The 23,180-nt window shown below is 38.2% G+C and overlaps 1 protein-coding gene across 3 annotated transcripts in view; it reads left to right on the top strand.

The window, feature by feature from the left end:
* LOC139781746 (cytochrome P450 4C1-like) overlaps nucleotides 1-22,518 on the top strand; it is a 102,270-nt gene extending 79,752 nt beyond the window's left edge. For all 3 annotated transcript variants that reach the window (XM_071720621.1, XM_071720623.1, XM_071720622.1), the window contains 7 exons: nucleotides 3,047-3,149; nucleotides 3,336-3,441; nucleotides 14,795-14,901; nucleotides 14,999-15,067; nucleotides 21,323-21,491; nucleotides 21,872-22,051; nucleotides 22,139-22,518. In XM_071720621.1, coding sequence (XP_071576722.1) covers nucleotides 3,047-3,149; nucleotides 3,336-3,441; nucleotides 14,795-14,901; nucleotides 14,999-15,067; nucleotides 21,323-21,491; nucleotides 21,872-22,051; nucleotides 22,139-22,317 — 913 coding nt within the window. In that variant the 3' untranslated portion in view covers nucleotides 22,318-22,518. The remainder of the gene's footprint in view (nucleotides 1-3,046; nucleotides 3,150-3,335; nucleotides 3,442-14,794; nucleotides 14,902-14,998; nucleotides 15,068-21,322; nucleotides 21,492-21,871; nucleotides 22,052-22,138) is intronic.
* Nucleotides 22,519-23,180: the final 662 nt, after the last annotated feature.

Here is a 23,180-nt window from a genome sequence, read left to right as displayed (position 1 = left end):
GTGAAATATAATAGTTTATGTCAGTACCAAGGGAAGTAATTTACTGATATATGTGTGTATAGACAGTACACATGTAGGAGGGAGAGGGCTATGTCTCTCTCCCTGCAGCAGGGGGGGAGGTGGACATCGATTCGCGTTGTAAACCTGACCTGTACAATGATAGACCCCGATTTACCCTATGAGCAGGGATGGAGTGGGGTGGACTTATCTTCGCGTGGACGGTTCTCTGGACAGTATTTTTCGGTTCGGGTTTCAACTTCCCAATAATTTTTATTCATACTAGACATCACAGACGCGCGCTCCGCGCGCCCTATTTAACTTTAACATTATACTATTATTATTACACTATAAACTTCTTGATACACACAACTGTCAAAATATACGATGACAGCTGTTCATGAAGTAAGCGCAGCGAGAGAACCAATCGGCATCGCGGAAATGCGACAACAATAAACTTCAATAGATTCAAGTATCGACTTTACATGCTTGTTTTAGATATGGACTCTTTTATTATATATCTTTAACTTGAAATATCTCAGGGACTATAAGAGACCGACACCTGATTCAAAGAGCATTTTACTCAGGAATTAACACTCTATAATAAATGTCAAGTTCAAGAATATTCGTGCTGTGTAAGTTTTTCGAAATAATTACCTTACACTATAACGACATGTGTCTAGCGCAATTGAGAGAGGAGGAATGCTTGTTTCTACAATGAATTTTAGCATAATTGGGCGGGCATTTGTGCGAAGTTATTGACGGTTAGTCTATCTACCCTTGGCTTATAGTCCCGTCTCCCCTATAATTATATGAAGAAATAAGTAATAATATTTAATATAAAACATTATTTGTTTTTGGTAAATAATTAAAAAGTTTAAAATTACATGATATTATCTGTTAAATTGCTTATTTAAAAATAAATAGTAATAAATTTAACAATAAATAGTTAAAAGAAGTGTAATGGGTAATTATACAGAAAGAGGGCAATTTCATGTATGACCTTGACCTTAAAACAACCTAGCTTCCAAAGCGCGGATCTAGCTCGCGGCTGGTTAGGGTTCGGAGTAGGCGCGGAGAAAGACACAAGACTCGGTTAAAACAAAAAAATCCTATTTTAAATTAAAAATTTTAAATTAACATTGGCGGATTAACTCATTCTGATTTAAAACAAAAAAGTTTATTCTAATGAGATCGAGAATACATAAGTTTGATCGCGGAGATCGAAGGCGGAGATTGAAGGCGGAGATTGAAGGCGGATATCGCAACGGAATATATACAGTGAGATACGCGGATGTCGTATTACAGCGAGATCGCGGAAGTCGAAAGCGGTAATATCAAAGCGGAGGTATATGTACAAGGGAACACGCGGACGTAGTACAGAGATCGCGGAGACCGAAAGCGCGAATATCAAAGCGGAGATATATATACAAGGGAATATACGCGGATGTCATACAGAGAGATCGCGGAGATCGAAAGCGCGAATATCGGGGCAGCGATATGTGTACTCGAGAACGCGGATTGGCGGGCGCGCGGGCTCGCAGAATACGGCGTGCGGATTCGGTGACGGTCGGTGCGGGAGCGCAAATCCGGGCGCGGCGGTGGTCGTACGCGGCAAGGATCGCGTGTGCGGGAACGGTATCGTGCGGCTAAGATCCTTAGCGGATATAAAGACGAACTCTTTATATCCTGGCGCGCCGATGCGTTAGGCAGGAGGCGGTACCGGGTGGCCAAGATCCTTGGCGAGTAGAGAGTAGCTCTCTTACCCTGGTTCACTCCGGTATCACAGGTTTTATCGTAAAAGATCGAGTCACCCGCCCAGATGCTTCACTTGGCGGAGCCAGAGAAAACTCTCTACCTCCTGGTTGTGCTCGAGTTCAGGATTTCAGGATCCGTGAGCAGCGGAGAATCGGTCGGATCGGTTGCTGGTTCACGGCGGAATCTGATTGTTAGCAACAATCGCCCGTTTATATACCCGCGGCGGTGTTTCGGAGTGGCGAGGGTATGAGCAACGGCAATCGCGAGCGCCGGGATGGAGCGGCGGAGCGGTCGGAAATTACGGCGTCCCGACGCCGCGATTGCGTTCGGCGGTCTTCGGTCGGTTTCGGCACCGCTTGGCGCTCCGAGTCGGTTGCCGCGGTAAGTCCGTTCGCGGACTTATACGCGAGATAATACAATTAAAAAAGGGCACACCGTGCCTTGTCCCGCCCGGCGGACATTCGGTCGGGCGGCATCCGGCTGATGTTCGTCGGGAACGATGCGTTTCGGAGCGCATCGTTACAAACTTAACATATGATGTCAAGGTCACCCTCTTGAGTGATCTTCAGAAGGTTTTAGCCGGCGGTCGTTGTTTATTAAAAAGAAGAAGATTTTAACAAATGTAACTAAAAAGTATAACAGATTGTGTCAGTGCTAAGGAAAGTAATTTATGGATATATGTGTTAGACAGTACACATAAAGGCGTGGGAGGGACTGGAGGGGCCGCTCCTTCCCCGCAAACAGGGATGGGTGGGGGTAAACATCGGTTCGTGTGGAAAGTTGAAAACCTGAACTATACAATGATAGACCTTTGATTAGATTAAAGCGAAGTCCACCCCACTCCACTCCTGCCTATAGGGCAAAACGGGGTCTATTATTGTACAGGTCGGGTTTTCAATTTTTCACGCGAACTCCCCCCCCCCTGCTGCAGAGAGAAGGGCATAGCCACTTCCCCGTCTATATATGTACTATCTATACATACATATCAGCAAATTACTTCCCTTAGCACTGACACAAACTGTTATATTTCTCAAACTTTTTTGTTAATTACTTTTTAATAAAAAACGGCTAAAACCTTCTGAAGGTCTCAGGAGGGTAACCTTGACACCGTATATCAAGGTCAAGGTCATCCATAAGGTTACCCTCTTTCTGTATAATTACCGTATTTTCTTTTTATATGGTTACTAAAATATGACTAATTGTAAGAGTATATAAAAAAATTAAACAATTATTTTATAAAGTTATAGTCTTCTTAAAATAGCATGCCCAACATTCATTAATTATGGCTTAGACTATTCAGGCAATGGCTTCACGTCAATTGGATGTTCTCGTTGACTCCAAAAGGTAGAGAACAAAAAAAGGTTTTGAAGGTATTACATGGATTTACTGAACGAGTACGTAAAAATGCTACTTAATATTATATTTAGACATTATCTACTTTGAAAAATTACAAAAAATATTCCATGTTTGTCGTAGAAACGTAAGATAATATTGTAAGATAATTCATAAATGTTGACAACATATTGCTAATGTAGATTTATTTAAATTATTGAAGAAACATTAATGTTGTATTTACATAGATTATTGCTGAGAGAAAACTGTACCATGATCGCACTAATGGCCAATACTTGAAAAACTTTGGTAATGACACATCGGCGGAGAGAGATGACGCAGAATCGATAGGAAGTACGTAACGTAATCAGTAGCTATTTTTAAAATCTGGTCGATGTTTAATATTATAATTTATATTTTACAATTTATTACTAATATTATTATAGCCGGTTGAAGTTTAGAATGTTTTTGGACCGATTTTTGAAAAATGATTTATCTTATTTCTCTTTTGGTACTGAGGCACATCTAACAAGGGAAGGGTCAACCCTCGGGGTCACCGATTTTGTCGAAATTTTACTAAAATGTAGTATTGATATAGAAGTGACAAATGCTGTACGGAGACGATGCGCTTCTCAACCGTTGCCGAGAAATTGCGATGTGAATTTTAGCACGCTAGTCCAGTCGCCAGGTCGATTGAGCATTTTTTTCGAGGTTGATAGCTTTTGTTAATGTTTTTTTATGTTTTTTGAGTCGTAGAACAAGAATCTGTAAATAGTTTTTTCGTAAGCCGATGCAATAAAAAGTTATTAACAATTTATTTGTTTAAATTGCCCTAGCGATCAAACTATACATCCTATAAAAAAATAAACTGGAGAAAATTTGTTCCTCTTTTCACGACGAACAAAATGGCGTTTGAATTTTTCCAAAATCTTCATTATTAACGGAAATATGTCAATTTTTAGATAATTACTGCCTACGCGTCGCGGCGTGCGCGCTCGCGCTCAATTGTATCGTTAAAACAATTGAAAAACTCTGAACTTCCAAAAACACGCCTATAATTAAAGGAGCAAAACTCATGTGGTACAATTGAGCGCGAGCGCGCACGCCTATAGGTTACGCCGCGACGCGTAGGCAGTAATTACCTAAAAATTGAAATATTTCCGTCAATAATCAAGATTTTGGAAAAATTCAAACGCCATTTTGTTCGTCGTGAAAAGAGGAACAAATTTTCTCCAGTTCATTTTTTTATAGGATGTATAGTGATCGCTAGGGCAATTTAAACAAATAAATTGTTAATAACTTTTTATTGCATCGACTTACGAAAAAACTATTTACAGATTCTTGTTCTACGACCCAAAAAACATAAAAAAACATTAACAAAAGCCATCATCCTCGAAAAAAATGCTCAATCGACCTGGCGACTGGACTAGCGTGATAAAATTCACATCGCGATTTCTCGGCAACGGTTGAGAAGCGCATCGTCTCCGTACAGCATTTGTCACTTCTATATCAATACTACATTTTAGTAAAATTTCGACAAAATCGGTGACCCCGAGGGTTGACCCTTCCCTTGTAAGTGGCAAACACGAAATACATAAGCGACCGATCCGATACATTCTGAAAGACATTCTTATACAAAAAGAACCTATCCCCGGATCATTTTAAATATTCTTGCTACGCTGAAAATGATTTGTCTCATTTCTCCTTTGACTCAGAGGTACTTCTGAGTTTGTCTTTTTTAAGTAACTTTATTATACAGCATGTCTACAAATATATCTTACAAGGAAGGGCTGACCCTTCAGGTCACTGATTTTGCCGAACTTTTGCAGGAATGTAGTATTCGTATAGAAGTAACAGGATGCTGTACGATGCGACTCTCAAGCGTTTACAAGAAATCGCGGTGTGAATTTTAGCAATTTTAAAAAATATGTTGTATATAAGGTATAGGGTAACTCCGGTATATACGCCGCAGCTAAGGGAAACTTAATTTATCGAGTAGGGGAGACCGGGGCTAAAAGGTCAACGGGGTTGAAGTGTCAAATCAAATATCTCGGAACCTGTATATTGTGCGAACTCGCTATTAACATTGTAAACGCTGCTTATGGTACCCATGTGACCAACGGAGTTTCGGCAGGTTACCTGCCGTATTATGATTTTTACGAGGGCAAACGTGTTTTCGGAAGGTGAAAGTGAAATTTTCTGCGCGTGGAAATTTTGTAATATCTGCAATAATATTTGCTCTCCAAATCTCGAGGTACGTGATTATAAAGAGTAATGCATGCTGAACACGAATCCAGTGTAGTTTTTTCATTATCGTTGATGTCTAATATTTCGTGGGCGATCAAACCTGAAACTTGTGTTTGGGGCTAATCAGTCAGTAAGCACCCGGGGCTGGTCAGTCACTGTGGCGCGCCGGGCGCACGACTTCAGCTCACGGCGAATTCGCCAATTTCAGGTTAGGTTTCCCTTGAGCGTGATTCTGTCTTCCCTTGCACGTGCGTCAGTTTGTATAGGAGGGAAATAGTACGCACGTATCGTCGCAAAACGGGTGTTTTGGCCGACCGAAAAGATGGCGGACCGTTGTTTTTGAGATCGCTCGCGCTCACGGCACGTCGGCGAGGTACGGCGAGGCACGGCACGGCTCTGAGATCCCGCGATTTCCGCGCGAGAGTTGACATGCCGCGCGCGCGGTAGATCGTCGTTGTTGGTCGTTGTGTCAGTGACAGTCGCGCGTGCGACCGCATCGTCCAGCGTTCGCCGCATCGTCTCGGCGTCATTGTCGCCGGCGTTGTAGTGGTGGTGGTGTCGATGGTGGTCATCGTCGTCGTCGTCGTCGTCGTCGTGGTGGTCATCGTCGTCGTCGTCGTCGTCGTCGTCGTCGTCGTCGTCATCGTCGTCGTCGTGGTGGTCGTGGCCGTCGTCGTCGTCGTCGTCGTCGTCGGCGCGTCGAGGAATCGGCGCGAGGACGCCGTCGAGTCGGTAAAATGGTCGCGCTCCCCCGCTAGCTTTTCTAACCCCCCTGTCGCTATTTATCGCTCCCCCGCGAGAAACGCGGCTTGGTTAGGTTGCTCGAGGGTCCGCGCTGATCCTATGGCACCGGAACTCCGTCACGCGTGTTCCCCGTGGTTGCCCGCGTTGACAATATGACGTGCCGTTGGGGAGTTTACGATTTGGTTAACCTCTGTATTCACGTGCCTAAATTGTTTTATGGAATAGGTCTAGGTAAAACAATTATTTTTTAATGTTTCGCATAAAAATTTTAAATAAATTTTTATATTTTTCTCTTAAAAAACAATTATTAAAATGTATCCTATCATTTTTCAGGATTAGCTGTACGTATATGTATTGAAAATGCAGTGTGACTGATCAGCCCCGGGGGGGTGACGCTTAAACCCCGGCATTTTTGAGATTTCAATTTTTGCACCGTTGTCGTTTTTGCTCTATACCGGTTAAACAAAGCGACGTAGATAAAAATTTCCTTAATAAATTTTGTAGCTAAAGGTTCACTCTTTACAGTGGTATACCACATTTAACTTCAATTATTTATTTTGTTGTTAAAAATCGGCTCCGAAAAAAAACTGACCTTTTAGCCCCGGTCTCCCCTACTATTTACTATGTTTAAGGCAAATGAATTATACCAATAAAAACTTTATACTGTCTACTACTATAAAAAAATATATAAATGTGAAATATTTATTCTTTGTATTTAATAAAAAAAACTTTTAGAAACCCTTGCATTTTTGCCATATATCCCAGAGGAGTAGGTTATATGACATTCATGGGTGAAATATACGCCTTATAAAAAATTACAAACAATGTTTATAAATAAGGCAAAATGTCATAATAAATTATAAAATGTGTGTAAGAAGTTTATTAAGGTGTAAGAATGATAAACAAATTATAAAACTGAAAAATTTTAAAAAGAAAATAGAAGAGCGATAGATGCATTAAAGATTATTAATTGTTATACGATCCAAAAAAAGAAGGAAAAAGAACACATAGGAGATTTCGAGTTTTACAAAGTGTCTGTACTATGGCATAAATCCCGCATGCTAACTTGCCGTATATTCCAAACAGGAGGGTTATACAAGATATTAAGTTAAACAAAAAATGAACGCGTGGTCGCCACGCGCGTTAGAAGTGAAATTTCTGAAGGCAAGGCTTTGCCATAACTTTTCTGAAATTAATACAAAAACAATACAACGGAATTAAGAGTCGCTCCACGCAGCTGCCCGCAACTCGAAAATGTGTTACACGCAGTTCTCACTATATCCGTCTCGCCAGTGCCGTACGCCTGATCGGATTTTCGTGACGCGTTTTTGAGTCGCTAAATCGAACTTACTTACCGATCCAAAAGAAGTTTTATTTTGTACGCTTGTTGGTCGAATTTTCGTGACACTTTTTCGTGACGTTTTTTCGTATCGCACAATCAAACTTACTACCGTGCCAAAGAAGTTTCATTTTGTATGTCTATTGGTCGAATTTTCGTTACACTTTCGAGTTTCGTGTCGCAAAATCGAACTTACTACCGTGCCAAAAGAAGGAGCCGTCTCGTCAATGCCGTACGCCTATTGGTCGAATTTTTGTTACACTTTTTATTTCCCAAAATTCGTGTCGCTTTTTCGTGTCGCAAAATCGAACTTACTACCGTGCCAAAAAAAGGAGCCGTCTCGCCAATGCCGTACGCCTATTGGTCGAATTTTTGTTACACTTTTTGTGTCGCAAAATTCGTGACGCTTTTTCGTGTCGCAAATCAAATTCACTACCGTGCCTAAAAAAGTTTCACTTTAAAAACAAGAAAAACGATGGGGCGCGACCTTCACACTTGTAGTTCGATGCCTAGTCTGCTACACCACGCTTAAGCCTTGAAGATGCTTCACTGCAATAGTATTAAAGGAGCGTGCTAAGGGCCGGTCTACAATCAGTCGTACTCGTATGTCGGAGTCGAATGTCGGAACGTAGCTGATGGTCCAATGAGAGAATTTCTTTTTCAAAAATGAATTTTCCTAACGCGAGCGTGAAATGGGCCGCTTTTCGCATTTGTTTTGAGTGAACAAAACGATCCATTTCGCAATCGATGACGTAAGCGTTAAGAAATGGAGCTATTTTTTAACTAGTGGAGAAATGAAATTGTAAACATTAAGAAATAGCTTCATTTGCTCACTCAAAACAAACGCGAAAAGCGGCATATTTCACGCTCTTGTTAGGAAAAATAGTATGAACAACTCGTGGGAAGAGTGGTCGAGCCCAAATGAATGTGATGGTCGCACTCGCTTTGCTCGTGCAACCAACTTCACACTCATTCGGAATCGACCACTTTTCCCACTAGTTGTACAATATACTATTTCCTCATTGGACCATCGGCTACGTTCCGACATCCGACTCTGACATACGACTGATTGTAGACCGGCCCTAAGGCCCGGTCTACAATGGGTGTCGTAACTGTCGTAAGTCGTTAATCGTAAGAAATTGACCAATCACAATCGAATTTGAAGAGAATAATCAACTAATGATTGGTCAATTTCTTACGACTCACGACTTACGACAGTTACGACATCCATTGTAGACCGGGCCTAAAACTAAAAGCTTGAGAGTCGCATCGTCTCCGTATAGCATTTGTTACTTTTATACGCCCGAGAAAAAATAATTTTGACTAATCATATATAATTATTATGTATAGAATCATAAATGAATATATATGGGTATATTTATGATCATGTATATTTACATCTTGCTCCTTGTATGATTATATATGGATCCATATATGATTAAATCTGACCATTCCTATGCTGATATGACTAATATATTCTAATTCGTATGAGTAGGTACAGATTCATATATGATTAGACCTAATCAAGCCTGACTCATACCTGACTGTACATATGAATTCATGTATGACTATATAATATATATATCTTCAGGGTATCATGTACATATATCACATATATACATACACACACACACACACACACACACACACACACACACACACACACACACACACACATACACACACGCGGCGCTCATATTTATATTTATATATATATTTAATAAACAACGAAGTTATATATATATATATATATATATATATATACGAAAAAATAAAAACACTTTTACTATATATAAAATTGGTCCAATTAGCTATACGATAAGCCTATTATAGTTAGAACTTGATCCGTTCCATGCCGTACAGTTTTTCAAATTGTTTTACAAATAATTTAAGTAAAATATCTGATTGTTTAAGATCAAACTGTGTAATTTGATTTTGAAGTAAATTAAACAATGCTATAACTAACATCATCCAGTGCTGAAAATATTCATTAGGAAAATGATCAATAAGAGCTATAAGAGAATAAAATAACAAAAAATTGTAATTTTCGGATGCATTATAAAATTGATAATATGTTAAAGGTCTTGGTAATCGACAAAATGATTGAAGTGGTCGTATACTTGTGATAAAATTACCAATATCTTTACTCTTTTTTTTTAATATTCCAAGGACCTTTTTTATCAAACCACAATTTAATAAGTTGTTTTACTATCCCAAGAAGAACCGAGTGCATGAACCCAGGTAAAACACATGTTCCAATATAAATCAGCGGCACACAAAACAATCTACTACTACGGAAAAAACTACGGAAAAATATAATTTTTAATCCAATTATTTGTTACATTTTTGTGGAATTAAATTATATTGTTAGATAACTATACAGTATCTATGTCTGACACCTTCCGTACATCTGCTAACAATAAGTGTAACATATGTAATACAATACGAAACGTCTTTATTAATTAACGTTGTAGCACAGTACGTAAGGTGACTGACTCAAGATCCAGGGGTTCCAGGTTCAAATCCAGCGGTGGTCAGCAAATTTTTCAAGTACAATATAAATTTAATTAATTAAGCTTGCACATAATAAAGATTTTCGGCAATAAAATAATGTTTAACGAAAAAAATAAATTTTATATTTTTATATTTTAATGGTCAAATATGAATAGATATGACCGTCTATATGATTTTGTATGAGCATGCATGGTCAGACCTGGCCAATTTTCGGATCTGATCATATAAACAATAATGTATGATCATATATAATTAGTCAAAATTATTTTTTCTCGGGCGAATACTACATTTCTGCACAAATTCAGCAAAATCGGTGACCCGAAGGGTTAACCCTCCTCTTGAATTAAAAAATGACTTACGAAACCGAAAATGTGGTCATGTTTTAGAAGAGACAAATATGACACACTCAAAAATATTTTACATATATCTAAAATAAAATTCAATAACAACTATCTACATTTCTATCTTTTTATTATATTATATAAGTGTTACGTCCAACCTCAGGATTAGGATAAGAAAAACTGGGAAGCGAAGGAAAGGCTAACCAGAGGGGTAGGGGTAAGGAAAGACGCAACACCAGATACTTACAAATGTTGCCCGCAGGTACACGCTATGAGGCGCGTGGCGCGAGCCGAACGCACTTTCGATGGCTCAGGAAGGGTCAACGTCCGTAGGGACGCTAGGACGCCTTCCGTGAGAGGTGCGATCGTCGATCCTCTTTTGAGTCAGGGAATTTAATACCTTTAACTCAGGATCGGACCTCGTGCGATTTCGAGAGGTGAAAGAGTAGTGGGTGAGGTCTTAGGTTATAAATAAATGGAAATTTATATTTAAGGGGGTAGCCTGGTCAAAAAAGGCATTTTTTTTCTTTTTGCTTAAAATACTCCCCAACATCTGTAGAATACGGGGCTATATTTGTTTTTTCGAAATTCGAACGGTAAGTCTACCGATCGAGCCTTTTTCCGAACAGGTGAGCACGCAGTTGCCGCAGTTACCGAAAACTTTAAACGCGTTTTTCTCGATAACATGTTTTTGAAATTGGCGTGCACGATTACTCAAAAACTAATAAACGGATTGACTTGAAACTTAACATACTTTGAAAATACATAATTCTCTTCTATATGAATAAAAAATTATTTTAAAAAAATTGTTTAAAAAAGTTTTATTGGCCATTTTTACCGACTTTTTTATGCGAAAAATCGGTCTTCTTTTTTAAATTGCTGTAAAACTTGAAATTTTTAATTTTTTTAAATTTTGCGCCTATTTATATAGAAAATGTGAGTATATAGATTACAAAATCATTTGAAATTTTCAGATTGGATCATTTTTGCGACCCAGAGACTGCACGCCGATTTGGTGCTTCGAATTTAAGGCGCTCAACAAGATCTGCTATATCTTTTGTTTAAATAATTTGTTTTTCATGAATAAAATTTTTCTGTATTGTCTAAGAGTTATACTAGTGTGCAAAAAAAGTTTTTAATTGATTGCAATTGTAGATTCTGAATACAACAGTTTTACAAAATCACTTTTTTTTCGGGCGCTTGACCAGGCTACCCCCTTAACATAATAAGACATTTATTATAAATTTAAGTTAGGTAAACTGTCGATATTACAATAGGTGAGAACTAGTCAAATTAAACACGGGATTGAAAACATTTTAAAGTGAAAAATGTATGTGTAAGGTGTATGTGTGTACTTCTCGCGGGTGTTACATAAGTGCGGGGGTGATTGAGCAGAATTTTTGAAAGGAGACCTATTTTTTGAAATGGACATTCTGCCCGCTATTATTGCAATTGAAATCAGAATTGAATTACATAATTGTTTAACTAAGTGTGCGTGTGGAGTATATGTGTATGCTAATTAAATTAAAACATATAAAGTTTATAATAAATAAAATTTACGCTAACGGATGAGTTAAGAGTTAATCTAGGGTGATCACCTCGGGATCGACTATCTTCTCGAAGGTGACGGTAGGTTGTTGGAATATATTACAAAAAAGGTTTATGGGAATCAGGTACGGGAATTCATATTGCGGGAAATAAACGGGGATGGCGTCGTGGGAATCTGCTGTCTCTACGATGGAACGGAGTCCGACCAGGTCGAACTCGTAAGGACCGAGTGTAAAACTATTAGGAGGAAGAGGATCGGTGTATTGGAGGAAATGAGCTGAGAGGTCCCTAGAAAAATGGTGGGGAGGGAGCTCTCGAGTGGACTTCTCGGAAACCGAGGAATATGAGGGGGACGGAGTTCTCGGAGGCTCCAAGCCCTCACCCAGACGCTCCTGGTTCCGCGGGGATGGGGAATGCGGTACCTCTTCGATTAATTCTACGGTCGAGGTAACCGAGATCGCTGGAGAGGAAGGTTCCTCGCGAGCAACCGGGGAATACGATCTCTCGTGTGAGGGACTTAAGGAGACGGAAGATGCGGGAGAGAGCGAGTCGGAAAGTTCTCCGGGATGAACCGGGGAAGAGGCGAAGAATCCGGGGTGTCGGGAAACACGCGATAACTGAGGGGGCGAGAAGGGGAATTAGGAGGAGATCGGGGAGGCGGCGACGGTGGTTTCTCCGGCTGAGCGGGTGGAGGCGGTGGAGTGGCGAGTCGCGGAGGACCGGCGTTCTCCCGTTCGTGTTGGAGGAACTCTAGTGTTATTTTTTTTAAGTCTCCTTCGCGCCTGCTGATTCCGACGATTCTTCTTCCGTTTGAGGATCGTGCGGAGATCCCGCCTTCGAGGGGGTGGAACTTCCGGGTCCACTAAAATAATTTTATTTATGCAGTGGTCGATCTTCTTCAGACCCGCTCGGAAGTATATAAAATAAAAAAAAATAAAAAAAGGGAAATTGTTACGAGCTTAAGGTGACAGCGAACCGGCTGAGTCCGCGACAGCGACGAAGACGCCGGGAGTCAAAGGCCGACAAGTCAACCAGACCCGCGACAACGCCAACAACCGCCGCGAATCTAATGCCTACGCCGATCGACTTAAACCCGCGATAGTAAATGAACCCGCCACGAGCTTAAGGTGACAGCGAAGCGGCCGAGTCCGCGACAGCGACGAAGACGCCGGGAGTCAAAGGCCGACAAGTCAGCCAGACCCGCGACAACGCCAACGACCGCCGCGAATCCGGTGCCTGCGCTGATCGACCCAAACCCGCGGTGCTAATAAACTTGTTATAATAAACTCCCGGGGATCCGATAGTTGATAGACCAATTTTAAAAAGGGGAACAATAACCCGAAAAAAAAAGAAAAGAATTACGGGACTTACTACTTGTGACTTGTTGCGTTTGATCTGGCTGGATCCTTTTGGGCCCTGTGGATAGGCTCGTCGAGTTTGAGTTCGCGCACAGATTTTAACTTTAAACTCAAGATAGGATTGGAAGGTGATACTGTTCGTAAGAGGAGCTGAACTAACAAAAGAGAGGGAGCCCCGTGATGTCGCGATTTATATAGGAAAGTTCAAAGGATGGAAGGGGTGGATTTCGTTGTGGGATGTGTCTGGTTTTTGTTTCGAGGATTTCTTATTGGCGGGATGTTTCTCACCCAAGAGGTAGATTTTTTATTTTTCGCCTATCCTGGGGAGCTAGAGACGGTTATCGATTTTTACGGCTGTTCAATGGTGAGTCTTCTCGTAAGGTTCCCACTGTCTTATTGGGGGTGCAACCCATCGCTTCTTCCAGTGACTCATTTCGTTTTTCGACTATCGCCGATTTTTCTTCTATTAGGGTCCCTTATTTATCTCGCGACCCTGTTTTTATGTTAACAGACGATGCATACCTCTCAATCTTAAATGCAAACAGAGACTTCCGCCACGTGTATTTACAGACACGTCTTAGGCTTTGTTTCTGTTTGTCGGAAACATCGTACGAACAATTTTAGAAACCTCGCTCGATGCAATAAAGATCTTCATCAAACTCTGTCTGGGATTAAGGCCCCTTTGGCGCGTCGTGTCGCCGGGTTTATGGTTATGGGCCAGACAAAACTGATGAAAATCTGATCACGTATGCCTCATCTGTCAGTAATTCATCTGGAAGGTCGCTTTTAGTCGCCTAAGTAAATAGGTAGTTTGGTTATAATAAAAAAAAGGAACGTTTTAGAGATCAAAGCTCACTCGCCGATCGATAACCGTCCGTGCTCAGTTTACTTATCCTAATCTTAAGGGCTATCTTAGACGCATGGGAATTCCCGCAAAAAAAGGAAATTGTGGAGTCCGCAGGACGTAACATAAGTATTACGTAAATTATGTGACTAAAATTTGTGGATGACACTCGGAAGTTTCTCTATGTCAAAGGAGAAATGGGGCAAATCATTTTCAGCATAGCAAAAATATTTAAAGTGTTCCGGGGTAGGTTTTTTGAGTATAAGGGTGTTTTCCGCAGGGTGTGTCGGATTGGTCTCTTATGTATTTTGTGTCTAACACTTCAAAGTACCTCCGTGCCAAAAAAGAAATGGGAAAAATCATTTTTAAAAAATCGCTCTAGGAACGTTCCACAAACTTCAACCAGCTCTAATATTATATCATAGAGATATAAGAATAGAGTGCGCAAGCGAGCTGAAAAAGCGATATAAGAATAGAAAGAGAAAGCTGTCTTTTCGCGATAGGAATAAAAAAGAAAGCTGCAATATGGGCCCCTTCTGTCTTTGTTTGACAGAAGAGGCCTATATGCAGCGTTCTTTTTCTATTCCTATATCGCAGCCTCTTACGTGCTAGCATATGACTCGCGCACTCTAGTCTTATATCTCTATGTATTATATAGTTTAAAATATAAAATTAATTTAAATCCTTAATGTAATCAATGTTACGTAATAAAAACATCACAAAAAAATAGATTATTAAATTGATTCCGACGTGCTTACATATTTGGATTTAGTACGAAGAAAACGGCTTGCAATGTTGGATCTTCTAATAGCGGCATCTCGCGAAGGTCTTATGACTGATTTAGATGTCAGGGAGGAAGTAGACGTTTTCTTGTTTGGGGTATTTATTTTTATAATTTCTCTTTAACTTTTCTTATTAATTATTTGGTTTATTGATATATATATATAATGTTATATTGATACATATAATTATATAGGGTCATGACACTACAGCGATGGGTCTGTGCTTTATTTTTGCACTATTAGCTGAGCATAAGGACATTCAGGTATCTATCGTCAAGTGTGAGTCACCATTCCTAAGCAAGAAAATCAATTAATTCCAAAAGTTATTTGTCAATCATATATCAATATCTTACTTTTTAAATGTCTTTTTAAGTGTGTGTATATGTATGTGCGTAAAAAGTACACTGAGAAAAAAAGCTGCTGCTTCAATTACAGTGCTATCACGGGGTGCCAACAACATAAGTACAGTTTATTTAATTCTATTATTATTAGACCCAATATCTGGATTATTAAACTAATAATTTAATTAATTGGGTCTAATAATAATACAATTGAATAAACTACTTATGTTTTTGGCACCCCGGGATAGCACTTTAATTGAAGCAACAGCTTTTTTTTCTTAGTGTACTGCTTTTTTGTATTAATAGGTATACATATATAAAATACGCACACACATGCAAGTGGGATCGCGCATGGACGCGCGTATACACTCACGCATACGCACACGCATATCCGCATGACACGCTCTCTCACATATTTCAAATATTCTTTTAAATGTATTTTATGTAGAAGATGGAGCATTTAATGTGTTACAAGCTGTTATCTCTGCCCTTACGAAAAAGTAGTACTAGCAATCAGTACTCAGTACTAGCAATCAGTACTCAGTACTGAGTGATCAGTACTCGTAGTATTGAGAGTATTAGTATGTTAAACTCATGAATACTGCAGAATGGTCAGTACTGTGTCTGTCAGTGCTTACAGTACTGGCAGTACTACAAGCAATAATACTCATTAGTATTTCAAAGTATTGAAGTGGTCAGTACTTTATCAGATTAATATTCGGAGTACTATCATGATAGTACTGTCAATACTGTAAGAAACTAATAGGCACAGTACTGACCATTCTGCAATATTCATGAGTATTAACATACTAATACTGTCAATACTACAAGTAGTGATCACGCAGTACTGAGTACTGATTGCTAGTACTACTTTTTCGTAACGTATCTTGGAAATATTAAATTAATAAAATACTAAATTAACACACTAAACTATCAATATGACGTTATTTTGATATCATCTTGACTTTTTGTTCTACTTGGATAGTACTGCGTAAGTAGGAGAGAGTGGGCTTCCTTGAGCCACGGGGTCCAATGTGACAGTGCGAGTTTTCTGTATTAACGTTCTGCAAAATAGTGACGGTGGGTATGAAAACTTTCGTTTTCAAAACATAACTTCCATTAAAAAATTATGCCGAAATAAGCATATATACTTTAGTTAAAGGCAGATATGTAATTGGAGCCTTGCAAAGTAAATTTTTACTTGTCATAACTTTTTGATATGTATGGATTTCTAGGGATTCTACAGTTAAAAAAAAATTCATAAGACGTTCGTCGGGATCTAGGTTCAATACCAACGTGCGCACAAAAACGTTTAATTGTTCTGTATCTGAAATATTTACGATAAATAATATCGATGTTCAGTGGCGTCCACTGTGACGCAGGTTGATGGGGTCCTCTGTGCCACGCTTACAGAACTATCTAACCTACCACCTACCTACGTGACAGCGCGAGTTTCCGTAGTGTGTTTCGATCGCGGAATAGTAAATATTAGTGCCTAAATTTTCCTCATAAAAACTCATAAACTATCTTTATTGCTTATTCCCGCAGGGTTTGCAAGTCGTTTTTGTAAGAAACGTTACCCAAACCTTTACTCTACTGTCCTTTCTCCTCTCACTTTAACCCTCTTTCTTTTTGGACCAACGGTTTAACGTCTTTTCCGAAAGACGGAGCCTTCTAGTTTACCATCTAGGGATACTGTATCATACGAGATCTATCCGCCAGAAAGTGGGCAGCGTTTTGCTGAGAAAAATTCTCATCGGCCTAGCGGGATTCAAACCCGGCTCTCCGGATTACGAATCTGGCGCTCTACCCATTAGACCAGCCGTCTCCCCTACCTAAATTTTCCTATAAAATGAAATAATTTCCATCAATAATCATATCCACACTTTCATTTTCTCTTTTTTTTCACCCTTTAGTTACAGATCACATGTAATCGAGTCGCTGTGAGGCAATATTCGTTGATCTCTGCTAGGTTACGACAAAAAGTGAGGTTATAGGATTTTGTTTTCAGTTTTCAATTTCTTAGGTCATCTGATGAAACAAATATGACACGATTATTGATAAATTGGTTTTCTAGCACAGTCTTGGTTTTTTAATTGACCAAAGATTTGTAATAAACAGGATTTAAACAGATCTCTTCTACGTGTCACAGGGTACCCTACCTTCCACATTACATGTCACAGTGTACCCTACGCTATGGCTCAATCGACCCCACGCGTGGGGTCCACTGTGACAAACGCAGCATTTCGAAATATCATTATTTTTGCAAAATATTTCTGAAAATTTACTTTTTAAATCATTTACAAACAAAGTTTATTATATTAAACATCGAATAGTCTCATTTATATTATAATGAAGTTATTAAAAATTATTTTTAATGTGATTTGAAAAAATGTGGTTCAAGGGTGCCCACTCTCCCCTACTGCGCCTGTACCACACGTTAGTATCCCACGATTATTCGATAAGTACTAAAAGAGTACTAAAAGAGTACTGGAGGGAGTACTGGTGGGAGTACTGAAGGGAGTACTGGTGGGAGTACTGGTGGGAGTACTGGAGGGAGTACTGGGGGGAGTACTGGAGGGAGTATACTGGAGGGAGTACTAGAGGAAGTACTGAAGGGAGTACTGAATGAGTATTGGATGAGTACTGTGAAGGAGTACTGACGAAGTCAGTATGGTCGAATTTAGTAGTACTTTGAGTCTCCAGTACTTTCACCAATACTTTTTCCAGTATTAAAACCAGTACTACTTTTTTATAAGGGTAAAAGTATTGGTTTATAGGAAAAACGTTTCAGATAAAAGTTGGAGGGTTCAAACAGGGCCAATATAGACGATCTTATTAGATTTTGGATCCGAGGTGTTGGGCCCAGCAGAGCTCAAATTAAATTTTTTAAATAAAAACCTTTATTTTTATTGTATCCTCTTCTACTAATTAATTTGAACAACTTTTGTCTAAAATATTTTTTTATTTGCCTAATATTTTTAAGATATTTAAGAAAAACTTGATAACTTTTTCAATATTTAGCTTGCGATATTTCGATAATTGTTTGTCGGAGGAAAAAGTGGTACCGTACTTTTTGACTTGATTTGGTCTTAAGAATATGCTATTGCAGTAGTATCCCAACTTTTTTAAATACTCAAATAGACAAGCTTCTTAGAGCTTTCATGTACCTATATACATAAATATTTAAAAAAATTTAAGGTGCTACTGCAACAACATATTCTTGAGAGCAAATTAAGTCAAAAAGTCCTGTATCACTTTTTCCTCCGACAAATATAATTATTGAGATATTGTAAGCTAAATATTACAAAGTTACAAAGTTTTCCTTAAATATCTTAATAAAGTATTAGGCAAATAAAAAAATGTTTCAAACAAAAGTTGTGGTAATTATACAGACAGAAGGCAACTTCACCGATTTTAATGACCTTGACATATATTGTCAAGGACGTGATCCTTGAGATCCGGCAACAACGCACTATGACGTCACATTAGAACCTCTCTCTCCGTCACTCTCCGTAAAGGATAACAAATACTACAGAGGTCCGTTACTTTTTTCAATAGAGCCTCTGGCATTTTCAATAGAGCCTTCGGCATTTTCGTAGCACAAGCGAAAACTAACCTCAAACGATGCGTCTGTATATTACACGTGCTTGGAGCACACTTCGCGTTCACGCAGCTGATGTCGAGTGAGATCTATGCTACCAACTTACAGAAAATGCGACGTTGCCGCGATCAAAATACTTTTTTATGAGAGCTATTGTATTTAATTTATTAATAAATGACGCAAATAAATAACGTAATATAATTTCATTAGTATTTTTAAACAGTAATTACTATGTTTTGTTACTTTTTAAAGATTTTCACACTTTCAGATTTTCGTTTGTGTCAGTTGCAAGTCAGGTACAGTCTTTCTAAAAACCATTAAAAGTGAAAGTTTACACACGAGAAAATATGCATAAAAATGTCTCTATAGCTCTTAAAAACACAGGCAACCGTTATTTTAATAAAATATTAATATAAATATTACTTTCCAGTAAAGAATATCTTCTTAAATATGTTAATTAGCTTTATGTTACGTTTCTTGAACTTTTGGCAGAGATCTTACGGGTCATACAACCTTAATCGGCGGTCATTGTTTATTTAAAAGTTATGAACAAATGTAACTGAAAAATATAACAGTTTATGTCAGTGCTAAGGGAAGTAATTTACTGATATGTGTGTGTAGACAGTACACATGTAGGCGGAGGAGGGGCTAGCGCCCCTCTCTCGCAGGAAGGGGTGGGTGGGGGTGGACATCGGTTCTCGGTTCGTGTGAAAAGTTGGAAACCTGAATCGTACAATGATAGACCTTGTTTTGCTCTATAAACAGGCCGGAGTGGGGTGGGGTGAACTTTGCTTCAATGTAATCAAAGGTCTAACCCAACCAAATTGTTGTACGGGTGAAAACTTTTACTGCCTGCGGCAACAGCCCCTCTCCCGCCTACATGTGTACTGTCTATACACACATATCAGTAAATTACTTTCTTTAGCACTGACATAAATTTGCAAATTTCTCAAACTTTTTTGTTCATAACTTTTAAATAATCAATGACCGCCGATTAAGTTATAAAAAAAATTAATTATTAAAATAAGAGCATTGAGCCGGAACTAGGTGTTAGTGTTCAAAAGTACAATATAATTAATAGAAATTAATGAATTACATACGTTTCGGTCACATATAGGACCATCTTCAGTGATACATAAAAAAATATTTCCTAATACATAATGCTAACAATTAAAACTAAAATTCACGCAACTGTTTGTTGTTTCGAAGTACGTCATACTGTAAAATGAGTTTAGTATAATTAGATTAGAGTGTGATTGACGCTATTAAAGAAAAATTTTTTGATACATACATCAAGTCGTTCGTCAGGAGAAATTGTTGAGTCTACATTGTCGGTATGTGTTCTCTAGCGATGAAATGGCAAAATACTCGGCGGACGAGAGAACGCAACAACATATATAGACAAGATAATAGGAAAGGAAGGGGGAAAGGAAAAAGGTGGGAAGGAAGTGGGAAGGGACTTAGGGAGGGAACAAGTTAAGGACCGGAAGATAACTCTCCGAAAGAGATTCTGTGTCGTTTTGTTTATTTAACGGGGATGACTGCCGTTTAATATGTATCATTTCAGAAATTAATCTCTTTCGGAGCGATGGCTCAACATCCAAGATCTCAACCTTGTCCCAGTCGAACTCGTGGTCAGTCTGCAACCTGTGACACGAAATAACCGAGGGGGAACTAGACTTTTTATTAATATCTAATCTATGCTCTCTCACTCTGGTCTTCAATTGCCTTTTACTTTGGCCAACATAGGTTGCCTCACAATCTCTGCATGGAATTTTGTATACAATATTGCTATGGGCTAACTTGTCGAGATTATCTTTGCCCGTTTTAATAAACTTTTTTAAGGGGTGTGCAACTGAATAAACAATTTCTGCGTCTTTGACAAATCTTTTAAATTTATCAGACGCAGATTTTACATAAGGAACAGTGAAGAATTTTCTGTTGTTGGAAGAAAACTCCCCCCTGAAGAAGGTCCTATATGTGACCGAAACGTATGTAATTCATTAATTTCTAATAATTATATTGTACTTTTGAACACTAACACCTAGTTCCGGCTCAATGCTCTTATTTTAATAATTGATTTTCAATCTTGTGAGCCTTTACTTATATATTTATAAAAAAAAGTTACTCAGGATCACATCCTTGACAACATATGTCAAGATTATTGATGAAATCGGTGAGGTTGCCCTCTTTCTGTATAATTACCATTCTGTGCTTATTGCCTGTTGCCAATCAATCATAGTATTCGTATTTTTTAGGTTGTAATTAACGAATTTTTGGTTATTTCCTGTTCCTATTGCCTATTGCCTTTTTAATCTGTTCTTCGCAAAATTGCACCCGTGGAAGGGAAGCAAAGTCAACATACTAAAGAAGAAGAAGTATTGCCTGTAAATAAATACTTTTAGATATAATAGCTTGTAACACTTTAAATGCTCCGCCCAGTACACATATTTTAAACAAATTAATTGAGATTTGTGAGATAAATATTTTTGAAATTTTTCGGGAACATTGTTTTTATATAAAAATATCAGAATAATAACAAGAAAATTTTTTAATTAATAATGATGATACAGGATCGTGTCAGAAACGAAGTCAACACTGCTTTGCAAAAGAATGAGGAGAAATTTACTATGAAATTATTGCAAGATTTACCATATTTAGAGAGATGTATAAAGGAAGCGTTACGCTTATATCCCAGCGTATTTTTTATATCACGAATTCCTGGGGAAGACGTAAAATTACGTATGTATCTAACTAAATTTTTATTGTATGTATGTTTAAATATTACAATAAGCAACATGTCATCAAATGTATGAGCTAAATACGTATAAAATGCATTACTCCTATGTATGTATTAAAGATTTAAAAATTTATTTATTTTTATTGATAAGTTTATTTATATGTATAATAATCCGAAAATTTTGTATACAACGCTACACACTACAATAATGTTAAGCAAATAATACTTAATAAAATTTAGATGATAATTACGTTATATTTTTATATTATCGTTCAAGCTATTGGCATCTATTCCTATGTTGTATCAGATTTATAACTAATTTTAAAATAATGTTTTTTATTATTATATATAAATTTCATTGTATATATAATGTACTTTCTAGAGTCATACTTGGTACCGGCTGGAACATTACTGCATCTTAATATTCACGCAGTTCACAGAGATCCGAATTTTTGGTCAAATCCAGAAGTATTTGATCCAGATAGATTTTTGCCTGAAAAAATCCGAAATCGTCATCCATATTCATATTTACCGTTCAGTGGTGGACCACGTAATTGTATCGGTAAGCCATGTTATTTTCATATCCTGACATACATATATCTATAATAACTTGTTACGTAAGCAGATTATGATATGTACCAAATTATAGGCCAACGATTTGCTATGCTGGAAATGAAGGTAATGGTAGCTTCTCTGATACACAGTTTCTACGTGGAACCTATTGATTATTTAAAAAATCTTCGGATGCAGCCCGATATGGTACTTCGCCCTGCTCATCCACTTCGTGTAAAATTTATCCCTATTTATAAAACAAATGCAAGCCTATGAAGCAAATTCCGATTTAATAAACATGGTAGAAGAAAGGGAAAGCTCTATTTGCCTACAAATTGATTGCCAATAACGTCGTACTGTTAACATTTTGTACACGTGTCATTAAGTCATTATCGGTTACAAAAATATAAATATAGTACAATAAATATAAAATATAAAATATAAAATATATAATAAATAAATATTTTATTAATTTAATTACGATATGTATATTAGCTTTTAAGTCCGCGCTACGCGCGGAAGAACATCATATAGTTCGGTGCCTATATGTCAATCAAATAGAAAATTAATAGCGAATCAACTCAAGCATTCTAAGTATGAACATTTACACGCAACAAACTTATTTTAAAGCTATTTATTTATTAAATTATATCAAGAGACACGGCAGTGTCTCGCGCCAAGTACACGCGGAGCGAGACCGACCGTGACTCTTTTACGCGACGCGACGAGTTGCGAGTACTCGAGATGTTGAGATCTCAATAACGAGTAAACGGATCAAGTTCTAAGTAGGCTCGATCGATAGCTTGGGGTCGATATATAAAGAAAAATGTTTTTATTTTTCCGCTACGTGTCCTACGAGCAGAGATATTGCGACGCAAAGTCCAAATGTGAAAATTTTTTATTAAGATACGTCTACGTCTACGGCTGCATTCCGATATTCACTGTCAGTAGTGAACGTCTATATTTTACGTCACGTATACTATAGATTTTCAGTACTGAAAGTTGCTGACAGTGAATATCGGAATGCAGCCTACGTCGTCGTCTCTCATCTCTCTAGTGTCACTTTCGTGGCGCTGGAGTCGCGTCCTTTTCACTTTTTCGACACTGGCGGTGCTAGTATCGCCAGTTTCGATAACGTG

This window comes from Temnothorax nylanderi, unplaced genomic scaffold (assembly GCF_030848795.1).
Source record: "Temnothorax nylanderi isolate EJ_2023f unplaced genomic scaffold, tnyl_v1.0 TNYL_tig0359_pilon, whole genome shotgun sequence".
Classification (NCBI taxonomy): domain Eukaryota; kingdom Metazoa; phylum Arthropoda; class Insecta; order Hymenoptera; family Formicidae; genus Temnothorax; species Temnothorax nylanderi.
This window is presented reverse-complemented; position numbering and strand designations above follow the sequence as displayed.